Genomic DNA, 23,736 nt, shown 5'->3' on the forward strand with positions numbered 1-23,736 from the left:
ATCTCCTTGAGTCACCTCCTGTCACACTTTGCTTGATTAGCCTCCTCTGAAGGTGTTTGGGAGGCTTCAGAAGGTTAAATGTAAGTTGTTGAAAGGTTAATACTTTCTGACTTTGTGATCTGGAGAAAATGTTGGGTTAGATCGGAGGAAAAGATACCAGTGGAAAACCTTTGATTTATTTTAATTTCTTCTTCACGTCATCAGAACTTGATTGAAATAAAGAACCTCCTTGTCAGGGTAGATACGGACAGGCTGTTTTCCTCCTGTCTGTGTCATAGAGTCATACAGCACAGAAAAAGACCCTTTGATCCAACCAGTCCATGCCGACCATAATTCCAAACTAAACTAGTCCCACTTGGCCCATATCTCTCTAAACCTTTTCTATTCTATTGGTGGGCGGCACGGTGGCACAGTGGTTAGCACTGCTGCCTCACAGCGCCTGAGACCCGGGTTCAATTCCTGACTCAGGCGACTGACTGTGTGGAGTTTGCACGTTCTCCCCGTGTCTGCGTGGGTTTCCTCCGGGTGCTCCGGTTTCCTCCCACAGTCCAAAGATGTGCGGGTCAGGTGAATTGGCCATGCTAAATTGCCCGTAGTGTTAGGTAAGGGGTAAATGTAGGGGTATGGGTGGGTTTCGCTTCGGCGGGTTGGTGTGGACTTGTTGGGCCGAAGGGCCTGTTTCCACACTGTAAGTCTAATCTAAAAAAAAATTCCTGTACTTATCCAAATGTCTTTTAAACACTGTCACTGTACCGGCATCCACCACTTCCTCTGGAAGTTAATTCCACACATGAACCACCCTTTGTATAAATATGATATCCCTTGTGTCTTTCTTAAATATCTCTCCTCTCACCTTAAGAACATGTACCCTAGCCTTGAAGTCTCCCACTTTAGGGAAGAGATACCTGCTATTCACAGTATCTGTGCCCCTCATGATCTTCGAAATCTGTAAGAGATCACCACTCAACCTTCTATGCTCCAGCGAAAAACGTCCCAGTCTAACTCCCCTTTCCTTATACCTCATATCCTCCATTCCTGGCAACATGCTGGTAAATCTCTGCTGAACCCTTACTTTAATAATATCCTTCCTGTAACAGGGAGAACTGGACACAGTATTCCAAAAGAGGCCCCACCAATGTCCTGTACAACCTCATCGTAACTTCCCAACTCCCAGACTCAAATGATTGAACAATGAAGGCGAGCATGCTAAAGCTTCTTAACCACCCTATCTATATGTGACGTAAATTTCAAAGAATTTTGTACTGAATCCCTAGGTCTCTTTGTCCTATAACACTTCCCAAGGCTCTCCTTTTCACTGTATCAATCCTGTCCTTGTTTGTTTTAACAAAAATGAAACACTCCACATTTAACCAAATTAAACTCCATTTGCTCCTCTTCAGCTCCTTGTGCCAATTGGTCAAGATTTCTTTGTAATCTTAGATAACCTTCTTCTCTGTTATATTGTTCAGCAGGCAAGTAATCCATTCCTGATGAAGGGTTCGTGCCCGATACATCGATTCTCCTGCTCCACGGATGCTGCCTGACCTGCTGCGCTTTTCCAGCAACACACTCTTGACTCTGATCTCCAGCATCTGCAGTCCTCACTTGTTCCTTTGCAAATAGTCCTGCCCAGTAGCTTTTCCAGACTCAAATTCCACTTATAGGAATCTTGAACTCATGATCACTGCTTAAAAATTAGGGGGCTGTGCATTTAAAACAGAGGTAACCTCCGTGACTACTTGGTCAGGTCAACGTCCCCTGAACAACCCACCCTCCCCTCCTGGCACCTTCCCCTGCCACCGCAGGAAATGCAAACCCTGCGCCTACACCTCCCCCCTCACCCCCATCCAAGGCCCAAAGGAGCCTTCTGCATCTATCAGAGTTTTACCTGCACATCCACCAATATCATTTACTGTATCCATTGCTCCTGGTGCGGTCTCCTCTGCATTGGAGGGACTGGACGCCTTCTTGCAGAGCGCTTTAGGGAAAATCTCCAGGGCCTCTGCACCAATCAACCCCACTGGTCAGTGGCAAACATTTCAACTCCCCCTCCCACACTGCTAGAGACATGCCTCCTCCATTGCCGCTCCCTCACCACCCGACACCTGGAGGAAGAACGCCTCATCTTCCACCTTGGAACACTTCAACCCCAGGGCATCAATGTGGACTTCACCAGTTTCCTCATTTCCCTTCCCCCCACCTTAGCCCAGTTCCAACCTGCCAGCTCAGCACCATTCTCATGACCTGTCCTACCTGTCAGTCTTCCGTCCCACCTATCGCCTCCACCCTCCTCTCTGACCTATCACCTTCATCTCCACCTCCATCCACCTATGCACTCTCAGCTACCTTCTCCCATCTCTCCACCCCGGAGACTCCCAGCCTCATTCCTGGTGAAGGGCTTTTTCCTGAAATATTGATTTTCCTGCTCCTCGGATGCTGCCTGACCTGCTGCGCTTTTCCAGCACCACTCTAATCTTGACTCTGATCTCCAGCATCTGCAGTCCTCACTTTTACCTAGTTATTTTTCTGTTCAGTCTTTGGAGCTCTCTTCCTGACAAATTGGTAGTGGCAGAGTTTTGGAATATTCATAAGGTAGAGGTAGATAGATATTCCATAAGCGAAAGGGTGGGCAAGAATATAGAGCCGAGGTTACAATCAAGTGAACCGTGATCTCATTGAATGGTGAAGCAAGCTAGAGGGGCTGAATGGCCTCCTCTCCTTGTTTATCTTTAGACAAGCTTAGAACAATCAAATGGAAATACAAATGATCAAATTCACCAGCAATGTTCACAATCCAGACAATTGCAGGCTGGTTTAGAAGTAAAGGGATAAATACCAGCAAGAATTAATTTAATAACTTTCCCGAAGATGTTCGGAAACATTTTGTTTGATAGATTTCTAAAACGGAATATATAAACGTTGTATTCTGTAGATTCAAAAGATTTTCATACAATGTTGTCGCTGGCTGAGTTTATTTTTAATAGAAATGTTGTATAAAGTAAGGGGATTTTGAGGACCGAAGCATTATCATCTAACAGTTAATTGCTGAGAGAGGCTTTGAAGTCAATGAGATTAACAATGCTCTAAGTTCTGAAAGATTCTATTTAAAAAGCTTTTTAACACAGAGTTTCCACCCTCACGATCAGTTACAGGCACAATAAGGCAAGGTTGCTCGCATTAGACCAGAGGCTGCGTCATTCAGAGTGACTACAAAGCTGTCAATTTTTAATAAACTCATCCTTCCTTCTCTCTCTCTCTTTCTCTCTCTCTCTCTCTCTCTCTCTCTGGCTTGTGAACCATTTGAACAGGTAGCTGGAGCTCCTGCTGGTCACAGCTCAGTGGAAATTGGATTGTGTGGTACACTGATGTCACTGACGGTTTGATGGTTTCGGAGAGTGCACACCCAGTCACCCTCCCTGTGTGAGGACAGCAACACATCTCCCAGGAGCACCAAGGACTGAACGATGGATGATCAAACCCACATCCGCTCTCCTCTCTAGATACGTTTGGTCGCTCAGGATTCTTACTACAAGAGAGACAGAGAGAAGAGAAAGAGCAAACTCTCTCAATAAAGACGGGGAATCTCTAACTTCTGTTCAGGGCGACCATGAACCAGGTGTGGATGGTGATGTCCCTGGTCTGATAGGTCCTGACAGAATCTAACTCGTGGAAGACAAAAACGGGGCTAGATACCCCTCTACAGCCAGAGAAAGATGCCCTTCAAAGGATTTGGCACTCTGAAGGAGACTTTCTTCCAACCAGTCAAAGAGGAAACTAAACACAGCGTGGGAGACACTCTGGGGCATATTCAAAGGTATTTTGTTTTGCATTCAATCCTTAATATTGAAATTGTGGGTGGGGATGCCGGAGGGTCTGTCATGTCAAGTTAGTACTGCCCCCAGGCTCTGGGCTGAGCAGGGAGTTCACTACAGCTGGACGGATGAAGCCTGTGTGTGACCTTACTCACTGAAAGGGGATGTGATGGAAGATTGAGTCGGGGGAACAAAACCGAGTGGGTCACAATCTGACCGGGAATGTAAAATCAACCACATTTATTAAACGTTAGTACAAAGACAAAAACGCAGACAGGTTGATCTTACCTGTGAACCTTTCTTTAAAGAAAGTGCCCTGCAATAAAAAAAACATGAGTTCTGATTAATATTATGCTTTCTTATGATTTTTATTTTTAAAACTGAATCAATCTGGGCAGGTCCCTGAGTTTATTTATTTTAAACAAGAAGTGGACGATTGGAGTTAACTTGGTTCAGTTTTACAAAATTAAATAGATTTTCTTTGAAATGAAACTAGTTTGGGAGAATATCTTCAATAATATAAAACAGTTAATCACATCCCGTTAGCATTATGGAATTGACAAGTTTGATAAGATTTCTTGAGATATCACTTGGAGACCTCCCCAACCCTCCCAGTCCCACATTGCAAACTGAAACAATATTTAACATTGTTCATCCGTCATTAATAAAATGTTAGTCCAGCACCTTCATGTTGAAAAAAAAAGGATTGCTGAGTAATGTTACAAAAGAGGAGATTTTGTTAAGATGCTGCAAGGAAGGTTTACCGTTCTGGGATGACACTGTCCATTGTTAGGCAGCAGAATCTTTAATAGATTCCTTTCAGAGAAAGATTTCAATGGCAGGAATTGTCCAGATTTTATCTCCGACCAACATGTCATTAAGCTGGAAAGACACAGTGAGACTCGATTGCAAACAGTCTCATTTAGGAAGTATGAATTAGAAATCCAGCTGAATTGAACGCTCTTTATCGCTGTCACTAACTGGAAACCATCGGCTGCCACCCGATACAGAGGGATATATAAATGCAGCCCCAGTGCAGTTTAGAATGGAACAACATCACAATAATAAAGGAACCTTAATTTGCAATGATTTGCCGAGGTGTTGGTACTTGACAGTGCTTTTGAAGTGCAGCTTTTTAAACCACGAGCGAGTGTTTACTAATTTGAGAATCTGCCATAATTAATGTTGGTTTTACAGATGTATTTATCTTACAGCTTGAATTAAACTGTTTGTGCTGTGCAAGGTAATCCTTTTCAAAAGGATGGTTTATGAATGAACAATAAATGCATTAATAAAATTGAAATGATTGCTTATTCCTAAAATATGCTCTGATATTTAAACATCTTTGACTGCTGTAATTACTGCTCCATGGCTTCGGCTATCCACATTCCCCACTTTCCTCGATTGCACTAAAGTCACATTCACCTATTACCTCTGGGGCTCATGGATCGACCCCCTGAAAGCCTGGAAGTTTAAAAATCTTCAAACAGGAACAGAAAATGCTGGAGAAACCCAGCAAGTCTGGCAACACCTTTGGAGAGAGAAACAGTTAACGTTTGGAGTCCAGAGACCATTCTTCAGAACACCCTGAGTTTCTCCAGCACACTCTGTTATTCTTTCAGATTTCCAGCATCCACAGATCTTGGCTAAATTTAAGAATTCTCACCTCCATTCTGATATCTATGGTCTCCATCCGCCCCACGACCCGCTAAGATAGCTGTACTCCTTCAAACTTGACTTCCTGAACATCCCTGACCTTAATCAGTCCACCGTTAGTGGCTGCCTCGCTCTCAGCCTCTGGATTACCCTCCCTAAATCTCTTAGCCTCCCTCCCTACTCTCTTTTATTCAGGAACCTCCCAAAAACCTATTATGGTGACTGAGCTTTCGCTCACTCACTCTCCCGTTCATCCAATGGGGGCTTGGTGTCAAATTGTGTCTGATAAAACTCACCTTGAAACATCTCGGGAAATTTTTACTGGGCTCAAGGTGCTGGGTAAATGAAGCGTGTGGTTTGTTAAGAATGTGTAAGCTGGAATGTTTTATGTCAAGTGACTGAGACTGCGCTGGAATAAATCTGGTGCAATTTCTCAATGTGATCTCTTCAATCTGGGAATGTGATACATTCTTGAAACCTGCTGCAGCCTCTGCTATTCATCATTTACACTGGGTTAGGTGTCAGCCCTCTGTGTTCTCATTCAAAAGTCGCTTTCCAACAATTTGAGCTACTCACCCAGCTTTACACCCACAGTGATCCTCCCGAGGGAGTGCTGCACAATTCAAGGTTTTTTTTTCTCTCTCTCTCAGAGCAGTTGTTAAACCGAGGCCGCGCCTGTCCTGTCAGGTATTTGTAAAAGATCCCATGACGCTATTGTCTTGGTCAATAGTTATCCCTCAATCAACATCACCTGTATCAGGAGAAACTTCTTCAGCCAGAGAGTGGTAAATCTGTGGAATTCGTTGCCACAGAAGGCCAGGTCATTGAGTGTATTTAAGACGGAGATAGATAGGTTCTTGATTGTCGAGGGGATCAAGGGTTACAGGGAGAAAGCGAGAAAATGGGGTTGAGAAACTTATCAGCCAGGATTAAATGGCGGAGCAGACCCGATGGGCTGAATTGCCTAATTTCTGCTCCTATGTCTTATGGGACTTATGGTTATCAAGTTGCTGTCTTGTGGGAGTTTGCACAATGTGGCTACCATGTGTCCTACCTCTTTGCAATGATTAAACAATAAAAATATTTCAGTGACTGCAAAGTGCTATGGAGTGGCACAACATGTTATCGAAATTCAAGTTCCTTCATTGACTGTAGCTCAGTCTTTGGAAGCGTCAAAAAGACATTGACAATAAGCACAATGCTGAACTATTACAGATCACAGAGCCATCGTTAGTTCATTGGATTAAAACTGCAGTGCCTTAAGGAGTGGGGTTCCATTTTCCTTTCACCCGCAGGTTCTGAATTTGATTACAAGATGACCCACTACAGTCAGGGAGCCTTCCCTCATCAGGGGTTAAGGACCTCCTTCCACCCCCACCACAAAATTGTTTACAGAGCCAGGGCACAGGGAAAGATATTGATCAACTGGCAAGGATTTGACGAATGAGATATAATGTACAAAAATGTGGAATTGTCCAGTTTAGCAGGAAGAGTAAAAAAGAAGCATATTATCTAAACAGAGATTGTGGAGCTCTGAGATGCAAAGGGAACTGGGTGTACAAGTGTATGAATAAAAAAAAGGTCAGTTTGCAAGTTAAGCAAGTAATTAAGAAAGCTAATAGAATGTGATTGCTCATTGCAAGGGAAATAGAATACAAAGCAGTGAGGTTTACAGTTCTACACAGCACGGGTGTGACCACATCTGGAGTACTGCACACAGTATTGATCACCATATTCAAGGAAGGATGTAAATGTGTTGAAGATAGCTCAAGGATGGTTTATTCAACTGAGACCTGGAATGTAGAGGAGAGGCTGGACAGACCAGGCTGGTATCTGCTAGAGTTTAGAAAAGTGAGGGGTGACTTGATTGAAACGTAAGATCCTGAAGAATCTTGACCAGCATTCCCTCTAAGTTGCATGGTTGCATACACATCAGTACTCTTACAGAATACTGAATGGCCTGGACAGAGTGGATGTTGGGAAGATGCTTCCATTGGTAGGAGAAACTAGGACCCGAGGGCACAGCCTTAGAGTAAAGGGAAGACCCTTTAGAATGGAGATAAGGAGAAACTTCGTCAGCCAGAGTGTGGGGAATCTGTGGAATGCATTTCCACAGAAGGCTGTGGAGGCTGGGTAATTGAGGATATTTATGAATGAGATAGATAGGTTCTTGATTGTCAAAGAGATCAAATATTACAGGGAGAAAGCAGGAGAATGGAGTTGAGAAACTTATCAGAGTCAAGAGTGTGGTGCTGGAAAAGCACAGCAGGTCAGGTAGCATCCGAGGAGCAGGAGAATCAGGAATCCCAATGAAGGGCTTACACCCGAAATGTTGATTCTCCTGCTCCTTGGATGCTGCCTGATCTGATGTGCTTTTCCAGCACCACACTCTCAACTCTGATCTCCAGCATCTGCAGCCCTGGCTTTCTCCTCCTCCCTGAGAAACTTATCAGCCAAGATTGAATGGTGGAGGAGACCTGACGGGCTGAATGGCCTAATTTCTATTCCTACGTCTTATGGTCTTATGTTCCACACACGGCGATCAGCATTGACACGTCAAACATGGAGAAGCCTTCGATTCTGGAAGTCGCTGCCATCCATGGGATTTGGAGGCCCATGCAGCTGGAGGGAATATGAGAAGGAATGTTGGTCTATACCGGGTGGATTTGGAGAAGATGTTTATTCCTGTGGGAGAAGCTAAAGCTAGAGGTCACTGTTTAAAAATAAGGGGTCACCCTTTTCAAACAGAGATAATGAGAATTTTTTTTCCTCATACAGGATTGTAAATCCTTGGATCTCTCTTTATGAAAAGGCAGTGGTAGCTGAGTCCTTGAGTCTTTCTAAGGCACAGTTCAATAGATTCTTAATGAGCAAGGGGAATAAAAGGTATCGGAAATTGGTGAGAATGCACATGAGGCTAGGATTACTGTGGTGAGTAACTCCCCTCCTGACTCCCCAAAGCCTGTCCACCATCTACAAGGCGCAAGTCAGGAGTGTGATGGAATACTCCTCACTTGCCTGGATGGGGGCAGCTCCAACAACACTCAAGAAGCTTGACACCATCTAGGACAAAGCAGCTGCTTGATTGGCACCACACATCTGCCATTGCTCAGTAGCAGCAGTGTGCACTATCTACAAGATGCATTGCAGAAATTCACCAAAGGTCCTCAGACAGCACCTTCCAAACCCACGACCGCTTCCATCTAGAAGGACAAGGGCAGCAGATACATGGGAACACCACCCCCCTGCAAGTTCCCCTCAAGGCCACTCACCACCTTGGCTTGGAAATATACCACCGTTCCTTCGCTGTCGTTAGGTCAAAATCCTGGAATTCCCTCCCTCAGGGCATTGTGGGTCTAACTACAGCACATGGACTGCAGCGGTTCAAGAAGGCAGCTCACCCCCACCTTCTCAAGGGGCAACTAGGGATGGGGCACTAAATGCTGGACCCAGGTAGTAACACCCATATGCCACGAATGAGTAAAAGAAAACTTCATCTTAACCGTGGGCCTGTGTAATTTCTCTTCACTCTGTGTCTGAATGATGGTGGCATGGTGATAATGTCACGGGATTAGTAATCCAGTCTGCTGTGCTAGAAGCTCTGGGAATATGGGATCAAATCCTATCATGGGAACTGGTGGAATTTAAAATCAATGAATAAAATGTGGAATGTAAAGCACTTCCTGTGATGATGACCATAACAGCTGTCATTGTAGTAAATATCTGCCTCACGATTGTAAGGAGATGTACGTACCCGGGTCTAGCCTTCCTGGGTCTCCAGGTATGACCAAAATTTGGAGAGCTCCTTTAAAAAGCCAACATAAGGATTTTAAAAAAGTTATTATTTATTATACACCATGTAACTGCAAGATAGAGGAGCAGAAGGAGGCCACTCGGCCCATCATGTCTGCTCCACCATTCAACCATGGCTGATATGTTTCTCAAACCCATTCTCCTGCCTTCCCCCATACCCATTAATTCCCTTACCAATCAAGAATCTCTGTCTTAAATACATTCAGTGACTCGGCCTTGGCAGCAGCGATGAGTTCCACAGATTCACTACCATCTTCATTGGATGTGGGACATGGCTGTCCAGACCAATGTTTATTGCCTGATCCTAATTTGACCAGAGGGACTGAAGAGACAGCCACATTGCTGTGGGTCTGCAGTCCCAGGTAGCGCAGATAAGGATGGCAGGTTTCCTTTGCTGAAGGATATTAGTGAGCCAGGTGGGTTTTTAGATGTTATATTGCTACCATTAGGCTCGTGTTTTTTTTTACAGAAACATTTGAACTTGATGATCTGCCATGGTGGGATTTGAACCCATGTCCCCAGAACATAAGTCTGGTGCTCTAGATGACTAGGCTGGTGACGTAACTGCTGCGCCACTACTTCCCTCCTAAGGAATAGTGGGCTGAGTGGCCTCCTTCTGTGTGGTAATGTTCCAAAAACATATTGCAATGATCAAATGGTGGTGCCCTGCTAGGTGGAAATGTGAAAGGTTGAGTGCCCTCTGTTATCTGCAATTGTCTTGTGATCTGACTTGGACATATATGGGGAGAGATATATATGTGAGGGAAAGGGGAGCATTTCCACTGAGTATTATCAAAGAGAGGGGTTTACAATTCATTACACATGAGGCATGGATGGAATTATTTCCCCAGCACAATGGAACGTAATAAAAAGTAGCTATATCACTGGGAAAAAAAAATCACTAAAACCTCTTTGAAGATATGATTTGGAGATGCCGGTGTTGGACTGGGGTGTACAAAATTAAAAATCACACAACACCAGGTTATAGTCCAACAGGTTTAATTGGAAGCACACTAGCTTTCGGAGGGACGCTCCTTCATCAGGTGATAGTGGAGGGCTCAATCGTAACACAGAATTTATAGCAAAAATTTGCTGTGTGATGTAACTGAAATTATACATCGAAAAATTGATTGTCTATTAAGCCTTTCATCTGTTAGAATACAGTGATATCACAGATGAAAGGCTTAACAGACAATCAATTTTTCAATGTATAATTTCAGTTACATCACACTGCAAATTTTTGCTATAAATTCTGTGTTACAATCGAGCCCTCCACAGTCACCTGATGAAGGAGCGTCACTCCGAAAGCTAGTGTGCTTCCAATTAAACCTGTTGGACTATAACCTGGTGTTGTGTGATTTTTAACTTTGAACATATGCATTCACACAAGATTACAAATGGCCTCAGCACAGTCCCAAAGTGCATCTCAATCAATAAATTCAGTTGTCCTTTAAAATGCTGTCACTGTTGTGATGTGAGGAAACTTGGCTGAGAATGTACATTTGATGAATTCTCACTAACATCAGTGAGGGGAATAGCTGGATCATTCCTTTTTGATAGAGGTGTAAATATTGCTGAGCACTTTAGGAAAACTTCCAGGTCAGCTGGGATCGAACTAGCAGGATTTCATTTCAACATCTCCAAAGCACAGGCACAGACTCACAGGCATTCTTCCAGAAAACTGCAGAAATCCAAGGCCAGTGTTGGAGGGGGAAGGGGGTAGAGGTGGGGGTGTCAGGGGTGGAGGGGTTTGGAAGACTGCATGCCTCAGTCTTAAATAAACCCCACGGAGAGTCTCAGGAGCATGCTCTCAAGTGATGACATGAGGACTTGTAAGAGGAAAGTGTACAAAGCATCTTTGCAAGAAATAAGAGAAGGCCGTTCAGGCCGTCAATTCAATTAGATTACCGTGGGTCTGTACTTCAGCTCCATCTAGTTGAAAGGATGTCCAGTCATGACTCACACTGAAGAGCATTAGAGCATCTCTCAAAGGATTTTGATGTGGAAGTGAATTCAGATACAGAGTTACGGGGAGATAAAAAGATTTCTTTGAAATTGTTCACTCATGAGATGTGCAAGGACCATTGTCTATTCCCATCCCTAGTTGACCCTTGAGAAGGTGGGGGTGAGCTGCCTTCTTGAACCACTGCAATCCATGTGCTGTAGGTAGCCCTTCGGGAGGGAAAGGAACTTGACCCAGTGACAGTGAAGGGACGGAGATATATTTCCACGTCAGGATGGTGAGTGGCTTGGAGGGGAATTGCAGATGAGAGTGTTCCCATTTATCTGCTGTCTTTGTCCCTTTGAAGGGAAGTGGTCGTGGGTTTGGAAGGTGATGCTGAGGATCTTTGGTGAGTTTGTGCAGTGTGTCTTGTAGATGGCACACACTGCTGCGACTGAGTGTCAGTGGTGGAGTAAAAAATGAGGTCTGCAGATGCTGGAGATCACAGCTGCAAATGTGTTGCTGGTCAAAGCACAGCAGGTTAGGCAGCATCTCAGGAATAGAGAATTCGACGTTTCGAGCATCACACTTGTGGTTGTAAATGGTGGACAGATTTTGAGGAGTCAGGAGGTGAGTTATCCACTGCAGGGCTCCCACACTCTGACCTGCTCTTGTAGCCTCTGCATTTATATGGCATGGGAGTTGAACTTCTGGCCAATGATAACTGCCAGGATGTTGATAGTGACAGATTCATTGATGGTAATGCCATTGAATGTCAAGATGCAATGGTTAGATTCCCTGTTTTTTGAGATGGGCATTGCCTTGCACTTGTGTGGCATGAATATTACTTACCACTTGTCAGCCTAAGCCTGGATGGTGTCTAGATTTTGCTGCATTTGGACATGGAATGCAAAGAAATGAAATGAAAGCAAAGACACTGGTATAGGAACAAATAGAGATGGATATAGATGGAGATAGAGATTCAGAAAGATACAGATAGGAAGAAGGAGACAGAGGCAGAAAGGAGTTCTAAGAGAAGTAAATCCTGAAAGGGAGATAGAATGTTAAAGGCAGAAGTGTAGGTGGACAATGGTGGGGAAGTGTAATTTCCAATTATTGCTGTCCCTAAAAATACTTAAAGCATTTTTAAAAATGTTTTATCTGGCATACAGGTTTATAAGTCCCCAGAGCCTGATGAGGTGTATCCGAGGTTGATATCGGAGGTAAGGGAGATTACTGGGGCCCTGATGGCGATATTTAATTCTTTACTGGCCACAGGTTAAATGCCAGATGACTGGAGGATAGCTAATGTGGCTCCTTTGTTCAAGAAGGGCAGTAGGAACAGGCCAGGTAATTACAGAGCAGGTAGTCCGACAGCAGGGGGAGGGACATTATTGGAAAATATTCTGAAGAACAGGATTAATCAGTACTTGGAAAAGCAGGGATTGATCAGGAATAGTCAGCACAGATTTGTTAGAGGGAGATCCTGTCTGACTAATTTAATTGAGTTTTTTGAAGAGGTGATTAAATATATTGGAAGCCGTGCAGTTGATGTAGTTTACATAGAGTTTCAGTAAGGCCTTGGACAAGGCCTATCAATGAAGGCTGGTCCAAAGGTAAGAGCCCATGGGATCCAAAGGAAGTTGGCAAACTGGAATCAAAATTGGCTTCCAAGTAGGAGGCAAAGGATGATGGTGGAGGGATGTTTCTGTGATTGGAAGCTGCTGACCGGTGGTGTACCACAGGGATCAGTGCTGGGACCCTTGTTGTTTGTAACAACTTGAGTGTGAATGTATAAAGTTTAATTAGTCAGTTTGCAGCTGACTCATAAATTAGTGGTGTTGCTGATAGTGAGGAGGATGAGGCTACAATCTGATGTGGATCAGCTGGTAAACTGGGCAGAGCAATGGCAGGTGGCATTTAATCCCAATTCATGTGAGGTGATGCATTACTAAGGGAGGGTGTAGGACCATTCAATGCAGCCATTTTGGCGTGAGTGATTCAGCGCAGCCATTCTGGTGCGGCCGGTTTGGCGCAGCCATTTTGGTGTGGCCATTTTGGCGCAGCCATTTTGGTGTGGCCGGTTTGGTGCAGCCCATTTAGGCGCAGGACTGTTTTGGCGCAGTTCATATTTATTCCTTTTCAGGCTTAGTTAAAAGCATTAATGAATGCAACAAAAAGAAAAATAATGTTTATCCTCTTTATTAAAAATGTCAAATAGAAAATAAAAATAAAAGAAATAAGGTAAATACGAAAAATCTAAAATATGGCATTTATTCAAAATTATGGGCAGTTTCAGCAGCCCGTTTCTTTTCTTTGAAATGATGGTATCTCTTCGCACCTTAGATGCCGAAGCTGCATGCGAATGTTCATTAATTTGTTTCACTAGGTCACCATTTATAACGTGAATGTCCTTCTTCTCACATCTCCAAAACTTTGTTATCAGCAGCATATCTATCAAATACGTATATATAGCCGTCATATGAGCACTTTTCCTTTCCACGTTTTGACAACAAAATTGTTGATGGCATTTTAATGGGTTTTATTTTAGTTTAATAATAACTACAAACTATTGAATAACTACAAAACAGTTCTGCGCCTAAATGGGTCTGCGCCAAACCAGCCACGCCAAATCACTCACGCCAAAATGGTTGCGCTGAATGGTCCCACTCTGACTAAAGGAAGGGCTTATACACACAATTGTTGGTTCCTAGAGAGTACTGAGGAACAAAGGCTGAGGGGAGAATCTGATTGAAGTAGGCCTAGATAGGTTTGATCATGAGAATCTGTTCCCCATGGCAGATATGTCTAAGATCAGAGGCGTAAGTATAAGGTGATAAGCAAGTGGTTTAGAGGAGAAAGGTTTTCCACCCAGAGGGTGGTAGTAACATGGACCATGCTGCTTGAGAGGGTGGTGAAGGCAGATACTGTCATAACATTGAAGCAGCATCTGATGAGCAATTAAACTGCCAGAGCACAGTGGGCAATGGAGCAAGTGCAGGTCAATGGGATTAGTGTAGTTTGTGGTCAGCATAGATATGATGGGCCAAAGGGCGGCTTGAACATGACTTCACGGAGAGTTTATCAACAGCGCTGGGCAAGAAGATCCCCTTCACATTGTCTCAGGAGCTGTGCAGGTGATATTCCAGAGTCGAGAGTGTGGTGCTGGAAAAGCACAGCAGATCAGGCAGCATCTGAGGAGCAAGAGAATCAGGATTCCAGATGAAGGGCTTTTTCCCGAAACATCAATTTCCCTGCTTCTCTGATGCTGCCTGACCTGCTGTGCTTTTCCAGCACCATACTCTCGACTCTGATAACTCCAGCATCTGCAGTCCTCACTGTCGCCGAGGTGATATCACAAACCCACTTTAGTCCAGTGTGTCATTACAGTTTCCAAAGCCACATCCTAACGACTGTATCACGTATCGTACTGGACAGTTACATTATTGAACAAATTAGAATTCCATGGAAAGACCAGCTTAAGACATTTGTGGGAGCAAATCGAGATATTTCTTTGCAAGCTGCCTCTCATTTCTTCATACACAGGAAGACTTCCATCTTCACAATGTGAAATTTTCCATCATTTAATTCATTCTTTCACAGAATGACCATGTCATTGACAATGGCTGGCACTTTTGCTCTTGAACAGAGTGCTTTGCTCAGCTGTTGTAGGGAGCAGTTAAGAATCAGTCACATTACCGTGGGTCTGGAGTCACGTGTAGGCCAGAACAGCAGATTTCTTTCCCTAAAGGATTTTAGTGAACCGGCTGGGTCTTTCTTACAATTGATGACCATTACCCAGATGAGTTTCCAATTTCAAATTTATTAATGGAATTGAAGGTTTCCCATCTGCCATGATGGGATTTGAACCCATGACTTCCGGGGATTAACCCTGGGTTCTGGATGACTAGTCCAGTGACATGGCCACTATGACACTGCCTCCTTCATAAGAGGGGCTGAATGACCTCCTTCTGTGTGGTATTCCCACAATGCCACTGTCTCCTCCCTATAGATGTGCTGACATTTCAAAGGTTTGTGATCTCTCTCATCCCTCTCACCGTTTGGAGTACTATGTCCGGTTCTGGTCGCCCTGCTACAGGAAGGAAGTTATTAAACTGGAGGGGGGTGCAAAAAGGAGTTACAAGGATGTTACCGAGACTGAAGGGTTTGAGTTATAGGGGGAGACTGGATAAGCTGGGACTTTCATCCCTGGACCATCAGGGGCTGTAGGATGACCTTGTAAAGGTTTATTAAATCAAGTGGGGCATTGGCCTTTTCCCTAGAGTAGGGGAGGTTTAAGGTGAGAGGGGAAAGAGGATCAACTTTTTTCAAGCAGAGAGTGGTGCATGTAGGGAACGAGCTGCCAGAGGAAGTGGCGGAGGCTGGTACAATTATAACATTTAAAAGGCATCTGGATGGGTACATGAATAGGAAGGGTTTGGAGGGATATAGGCCAAACGCAGGGAAATGGGGCTAGTTCAGTTTAAGAAACCTGGTCAGCATGGACCAGTTGGACCAAAGGATCTGTTTGCGTGCTGTATGACTCTATGACTCTCTACGACTCCCCTCTCCCCACCCCCCGTAGAGCTGTGGATGGCACAAATGTGGAGAAAGAGGAAGACATTGAGTTGAATGAAGATGGCCAGCCGGTGAAGAGGGTGGTCCTGAAGCAGCCATTGTGTGACTGCTACTGCTTCGGAATGCCCAAGCGATATATCATTGCCATCATGAGTGGACTCGGATTCTGCATCTCCTTCGGCATCCGGTGCAACCTGGGCGTGGCAATCGTGGAAATGGTCAACAACAACACAGTCTACGTGAACGGCAAGGCCGAGATTGAGGTAGGTGCTGTACAAACTGAGCTCTCCTTTTATCTATCCATTTATTCGCAAGATGTGGGCGCTGCTGACTAGTCCCACATTCATTGTCCTCCTGAAGTGGCCTTAAGAAGGTGCTGGAGAGCTGCCACTGTAGCCAGCAAAGGGAGAAGAGTGGGAAATCAGGGAATCATTGTTTTCTGGATTAGGCCATGTTTCTGTCTGGAGGAGCCTTACCCTTCAGTCAGTGTCTGTGGATCCTCAGACAGGTGCTGGGCAGGAGTTCTTTGTGTCATTGAATTTGTTTCACATCCCTCTGATTGATGGCACCCCCAACTGAGGGACAAAGAGACATCCTTCTCACAGATTGAAGAGTCATCCAGAGTTACCAGAGCAGATCAGCTACCAACAAGGAGCAGGAATAGATCATTCAACACCCCCTCCCCCCATTCAATAAGGTCCTCTTATTCCCACCAACCCTGACAACCTTTCACCCCCTTGATTAACAAGATAATCACCAGCACTGCCTTATCAAAACCCGAGAGAGTATAATTTCAGAATGGGAGATTGGCCATTTAAGACAGAAATGAGGAGGAATTAGTTCTCTGATAGGGTAGTGAATCTGTGAGAATCTTTACAGCAGAGAGCCAGAGGGGGTGGTGGGTCATTAAGTATATCCAAGGCTGAGGTAGTAAGAGTTACAAGGATAAAGCAAGAGAGTGGAGTTGATAATGATCAGATCAGCCGTGACCTCGTTGAATGCTGGAGCAGACTGATGGGCTGAATGGCCTACTTATGCTCTTATATCTCACGGTCTTATGGTCTGAAGCTTTCCACCACCTTTTCCTTGCAGGCCTTTCCAAAGACTCGTGACCCTCTGAGAGATAAAAGTTTAATTGGGAGACCCCTGAATTTTAAAGTGTGCCCCCACAACTCCAGCTAGAGATTCCCTGCGGCTACACCCGTCCCCTTCTCTCAGCGAGACTGACGTTCCTTTGACTCTCGAAGTCAAGGATACATTTAAGAGGAAGTGAGATAAGTACATGGAGGAGAAATGAAAAGAGGGATTTGCTGAGATAAACTAACATTAGCAGAGATTTGTATGAAGAATTAATCTTGATTCTCAGACATTTCAGAGAGCAGTTAAGAATTAACCACCTTGCTGTGCTTTGAGAGTCACAGTGGGTAAGGATGACAGGTTTGCTGAAGAGGACAGTAACGGATGGCTTTTAACAACCTCCTATATTGTTCACTTTTTAGTTATGGTAGTACATTAAGTTTAGAATTCCTTGGAGGTCTAGTGGGGTTTGAACTCAGATCCTTAGACTACTAGCCCAGCGATTTACCCACTAAACCATCACACCCTTGCTATACCTGTGGCAATGGAACAACAACACTTCTAAGAACACCTCACAAAACTTCCAGTGGGTTGGGAAATTGAGTTCAATGCTCTGGGCCTTGAGGACATGGCTGGCTGTGTCATACAAACAAGGAAAAACACAGGAGATAGTGAGGACTGCAGACGCTGGGGATCAGAGTCAGAATGGGTGGCGCTGGAAACGCACAGCACACCAGGCAGCACCTGAGGAGCAGGAGTCGACATTTTGAACATTCCTGATGAAGAGCTCATGCTCGAATCATCGCCTCTCCCCCCCCTCGGCTGCTGCCTGACCAGCTGTGCTTTGCCAGCACCATGCTTTTTGACAAGGATCAAGTGTAGACCCACTTTGCCCTTTGAGTCTACTCCGTGATTCAATAAAATCAGGGCTGATCTGATTTTAACCTCAACTCTACATTCCTACATACCTCAGATCATCTTTCAACCCCTTGGTCATCAAAGATCTACCATTGTCTTTCAGGGAGGGAAGACTCAGAGCACTCTGAGGGATGATGGAGACAAAGGTTCTCACTGCTTGAAGAAGGTTCCTACTCACTCATATCCTTCCCCAGCCCACACCCAGAATAGAAACAAGCTCAGCAAGTGTCCGAGAATCCAACCATCTGCAAGTTTCCCTTCGATAATTATAGTGTTTCTATATTTCTAGAGATGTTGGGAAGTGAGCTATGATCACCTTGAATGGAAAAGCAGCCTTGATGGGCTGAATGGCCTATTCCTGCCTCTATTTTCTGCTTTGCTAAGTCACCCACCATCAGACTTGGCATTACATTCCCTGTTGTTGCATCAATATCCTGGATGCCCCTCTGGGTGCAGTTACTAGACACGGGGCGAAGGGTCTATGATGTTACACTTGAAGCTCACCATCACCTTCACAAGGGAATTAGCGATGGGCATTTAATGCTGGTCTGGATCTCATCTGCAGAACAAATTAAGAAAAAGGGAATTAAATATCTTTGACAGGTTGTTTCTGGAGGATATCTGAACTCATTCTCGATGTAACATGTGTAGGAAGTGATTCAGGCAATCTAATTTGTACCCTGTAATAGTGATTTCACAAAGGGGGACTCTGTCATGCAGTAAATATGAGAAAACAGGCATATTATCTCACCACACGCTTGCAGACATTCAGAGACATTAAAACCATCTCCCCCCCCACCCCCCCATCCTGCGAAATCCCAAATATTTATGCCCAGGTGTGTGTGTAAACTGAAATGGACAGGAATAGGATTGGCAGCACCGCTTTCAAGTTGGCTAAATCTTTAATTCATTTACTTTAGCTTTAATGAGATTTGCTGAAATGTTGGAGGAATTACAGGATGCCTGTTGGGAGTTGTTGTGTTTTAACTAGAAGAGGCTGTGGATGAGCAGCTGTTTGATGGCGAAATGAAGCTCTTTGGTTCTGCTGTAGATTACGCCGACAAAAAGCCTGCTTCAAACGATGATCTAATTAAATAGAATAATATTGTGAGCTGATTTGACAAGGGCCACAGTAATTCTCTCTCATTCTGCTCTCTCTCGTTCCAGAAACCTCAATTCAACTGGAATCCTGAGACAGTGGGGCTGATTCACGGCTCCTTTTTCTGGGGTTATATTGTGACTCAAATCCCAGGGGGCTTTATCTCTAATAAGTTTGCTGCAAACAGGTAAGAACTTTAAGCACTAAAGAACTCAATAGGCCTTTCGGTCCCTCGAATCTGGTAAAAACGAGGACTGCAGATGCTGGAAACCCAAGTCTGGATTAGAGTGTTGCTGGAAAAGCACAGCAGGTTAGGCAGCATCCGAGGAGCAGGAAAATCAACATTTTGGGCAAAAGCCCTTTTTTTTTGCCCCCTGAATGCTGCCTGACCTGCTGTGCCCTTCCAGCACCACCCTAATCCAAGCCCCTCGAACCTGTTCTGTCATCCAATCAGGACATGATTGATCCACCTCATCTCTGCTACCCTGTGTCATTCTCATCCCTTGGTAAAGGAGCATTGTTCCTGCTCTAGTAATCCAGAGACACCAATAATATTCAAAATTCCCAGGTTTATATCCCATTGCAGCCAGATGGTGGAATTTGAATTAAATTTAAAAATTGGAATTGAAAGTCTAACAATAACCATTGAACCTTTATGTCATAAAACTTCAGCTGGTTCACTAATGTCCTTCAGGGAAGGAAATCTGCCATCCTTACCTGGTCTGGTCTACATGTGGCTCCAGACCCACATGTTGGGATTGAAGGGCAATTCAGGATGGACAACAATTTCAAATTCTGGCTCAACCAGCAACGCCCACATAAATGATCAACTAAAAATATCTTGGGCTTTTCAGAATGTCCAAACATCCATTAGTCCCAGGCTTGAAGCATTCAATCACTGAACATTCACAACCCACCGATGTGCATAGAATTCCAAAGGCAAAGCAAAGATGTTTCTCCCCATCTTAGCCCCTCACTGTCAGTTTCTCCCCCGTGACATACGTTATGAAATTTAATGAGTTGGAATTATTAGATTGTGCTTGCAGAAAGCTAGGAGAGAGTCAAAGGGCCAAATGGTCTCCTGTGCTGTGACCTTTGATCATTCATTTTGATGGGTAATAAGTTCAGGGCTGAAAATAGCACAATTCATGGCACATCTGAGTAAAAACAATTTGCATTTATACAGTTCCCATCATGACCACATCTAGAGCGCTGTGAGCTGTTTTGATGCAGGTAGTATCATACAGCACGGAAACAGACCCTTTAGTCCAACCAGTCCATGCCAAACATATTCTCAAACTAAACTAGTCCCATCTGCCTCCTCCTGGATTATAGCACTTCAAACTTGTCCTATTTATGAACTTGTCCAAATCTCTTTTAAATATTCTAATTGCACCCATATCCACCACTTCCTCAGGAAATTTATTCCACACACGAACAAACTTCTATGTAAAAAAAAATTGTCCCTCATGTCTTTTTTAAATCTCTCTCCTCTCACCTTAAAAATGTGCCCCGTGGTCTTGAAATCTCCCACCCTAGGGAAAAGATAACTACCGTTAACTCTATCTATACCCCCCTCAACTATTTTATAAACCTCTATCAAGTTACCTCACAACCTCCTACACTCCAGTGAAAAAAATCCAGACTTTCTTTCTAACTCAAACCTTCCAAACCCAACAACATCCTGGTCAATCTTGTCTGAGCTTAATAATATCCTTCGTATAACTGGGCGACCAGAACAATATTCCAGAAGAGGCCTCACCAATGTCCTGTACAACCCCAACATGACGTCTCAACTGCTGTACTCAAAGCACTGAGCAATGAAGGCAAGCATGCCAAACACCTTTTTAACCACCCTGTCTATATGTGACGCAAACTTCCAAAGAATTATGTGCCTGAACCCCAGGTCCCTCTGTTCTACACCACTACCCAAAGCCCTACTATTAATTGTATAAGCCCTACCCCTGTTAATTTTACCAAAATGCAATACCTCGCATTTATCCAGATTGCACTCCATCTGCCATTTTCCAGCCCATTGATCCATTTGATCAAGATCCCTTTGTAATTTTAGAAAACCTGCTTCACTGTCTACTATGCCACCCATTTTGGTGTGATTTGCAAACTTGCTAACCATGCCTTCAATATTTAAGGAACTGGTTTTTATTGTTCATTCACATGATGAGGGCGTCACTGGGTGGGCCAGCATTTATTGTCCATCCCTAATTACCCAGACAGCAATTAAGAGTCAGCCACATTGCTGTGGGTCTGGAGTCACATGTAGGCCAGACCAGGTAAGGATGGCAGTTTCCTTCCCTGAAGTGTAATAGTGAACCAGATGGATTTTTCCAGCAATTGATTCATGGTCATTGTTAGACTCTTAATTCCAGGTTTAAAAAAAATAAATTCAAATTCCACCATCTGCCATGGTGGGATTAGAACCTGGGACCCTAGATGTTACTGGGTCTATGGATTAACAGTCTAGCAATAAAGCCACTTGGTCATTGTCTACCCATTTTGTTTCAATTTGTTGGAGGCAGTTCAGAGAAATTTTACAAGGATGATCCCTGGGATGGAGGGATTGTCTTACGAACAAAGAATGAACAGGTTGGGACTGTACTCACTGGAGTTCAGAAGAATGAGAGGTAATCTCATTGGGGCTTGACAGGGTCAATGCTGAGAGGATGTTTCCCCTCCTGGGAGGGTCTAGGAGCAGGGACACAGTCTCTGAATAAAGGGGCACCAATTTCGACTGAGATGAGTTACTCAAGTTCTGTGCAACTAAATGACTATCTGATCACCCAATCACTGTCAAGTTATTGCTCATGTTGTCTACCTGAGAAGGTGATGGAGGCAGCATCTGGACGAATACTTAAAATGCCAGGGCACGGTCAGATCTGGACCATGTGCAGGTCAATGGGATTAGTATAGATTGGTATTTGATGGTCAGCACAGATATGGTGGGCTGAAGGGCCTTTCTATGCTCTATTGCTCCATGACCATATGTTTTGATTATCTGTTGGGGTTGGAGGAGAGTTTCCTCGAACTCTTTCCCTCTTGATGAGATTTTGCCTCTTTGGTGGATGCCATTTCAGTGGTTGAGGAAGTTGAGAGTGTGGAAAAACACAGCAGGTCAGGCAGCATCCGAGGAGCAGGAGAATCGATGTTTCGGGCATAAGCCCTTCATCAGGAAGTGTCTACTATTCCATTCAAATCTCAGTTCAAGCATGGCACCAACTGAATGTTACAGCAAAATCAAATTAACATCTGCAATGACAAAGTTCTGCGCTTCTTCCACGATGAATATTACCTGTGTGAGAGAAAGAGAACACTGAGAGTAGATCTGGGCACCACACCTTAGGGCGGATATATCTATCTTGGAGGGAGTACAATGTGGATTTACAAGAATGAAAGTTTGACTTCAGGGGTTAAATTATGAGGAGAGATGATAAAAATTAGGCCTGTTTTCTCTAGAATTTAAAGGTTAAGGGGTGATCTGATTGAAGACTCCAAAATATTAGCAAGAAAAGACAAGCATTTATTACAAAAGGACATGATTAGAGGAGTAAGGAAGAGTTGTTACAATTATATAAGGTGTTGGTGAGACTACATCAGGAGTCCAGTATTGGTCTCCTAACTTGAGGGAGGATGTGGTGGGCCTGGAGACAGTTCAGAGGAGGTTCACAAGGTTGATTCCAGGGATGAAAGGGCTGTGGTATGAGGAGCGGTTGAACAGCTGTGGCTTGTACTCACTGGGGTTCAGAAGAATAAGGGCGATCTGACTGAGGTATATCAAACGCTACAGGGGATTCATAAGATGAACGTTGAACAGATGTTTCCCCTATGGGACAGTCTTGAACAAGAGGTATTAAATATAGAGTGAGAGGAATTAGGTTCCATACTGAGATATGGAGAACCTACTTCCCTCAGGGGGTTGTGAATCTGTGGAACCCACTGCTCCAGAGCACAGGGGAGGCAGATTCAACCCAAAGGTACAAGAAAGAAATAGGTATATTTCTGAAGTAAAGCAGGATAAAAGGTGATGGGGAAAATGCAAGAAGGTGGAATTAAGGCCAGGACAAGATCAGCCATGACCATGTTAAATGGTGGTGCAAACTCAAAGGGCTGAACTACGGAGGCAATAGCTTACTGGTATTATCACTGGACTGTTAATCTAGAAACCCAAGGAATGTTCTAGGGGCCTGGGTTCAAATCCTACCACAGCAGATAGATGAATTCAAGTTAAAAAAAATTGGATGAAGAGTCTAATGATGACCATAAATCCATTGCTGATTATCAGGAAAATAACCCATCTGGTTCACTAATGTCTGTTAGGGAAGAAAGCTGCCATCTTTACCTGGTCTGGTCTACATGTGACTCCAGACCCACTGTAATGTGGTTGACATCTAACTGGGTGATAAGTGATGCCCACATCCTGTGAACTCTGGCTCCTCGTTCCCATGTGAAGGTCAATGTGGCATAATCCCACAAACCATGCGAATGAACACTTTGTCTGACTTTGAGTAGTGTTAATTGAATGGTAAATATTAATTAGAGTGTGGGTAAAACTTTTCTATCCTTCCTCAAAATGGTGTCTGTAAATAGTAAATACAGTTGGGGGAGGCACAGAGCACCTTGGTTGAAATGGTAGGCAACAGTGCAGCACTCCCTCAGAGTGTCAGCTGTGTTGTAAAACAGAGATGAGGAAACTTGCCTCAGAGGGTTGTGAATTTTTAGAAAATCCTTCCTCAAGGTCAGAGGTCACACAACACCAGGTTATAGTCCAACAGGTTTATTTGAAACCACAAGCTTGTGGGGCGTTGCTCCTTCGACTGGTGAAGATT

The 23,736-nt window shown here is 44.1% G+C and overlaps 1 protein-coding gene across 1 annotated transcript in view; it reads left to right on the forward strand.

The window, feature by feature from the left end:
• Nucleotides 1–3,613: 3,613 nt before the first annotated feature.
• slc17a8 (solute carrier family 17 member 8) overlaps nucleotides 3,614–23,736 on the forward strand; it is a 70,531-nt gene continuing 50,408 nt past the window's right edge. Inside the window, exons 1-3 of the mRNA XM_060839211.1 lie at nucleotides 3,614–3,814; nucleotides 15,809–16,064; nucleotides 18,964–19,082. Coding sequence (XP_060695194.1) covers nucleotides 3,714–3,814; nucleotides 15,809–16,064; nucleotides 18,964–19,082 — 476 coding nt within the window. The 5' untranslated portion in view covers nucleotides 3,614–3,713. The remainder of the gene's footprint in view (nucleotides 3,815–15,808; nucleotides 16,065–18,963; nucleotides 19,083–23,736) is intronic.

This window comes from Hemiscyllium ocellatum, chromosome 19, assembly GCF_020745735.1.
Source record: "Hemiscyllium ocellatum isolate sHemOce1 chromosome 19, sHemOce1.pat.X.cur, whole genome shotgun sequence".
Lineage (NCBI taxonomy): Eukaryota > Metazoa > Chordata > Chondrichthyes > Orectolobiformes > Hemiscylliidae > Hemiscyllium > Hemiscyllium ocellatum.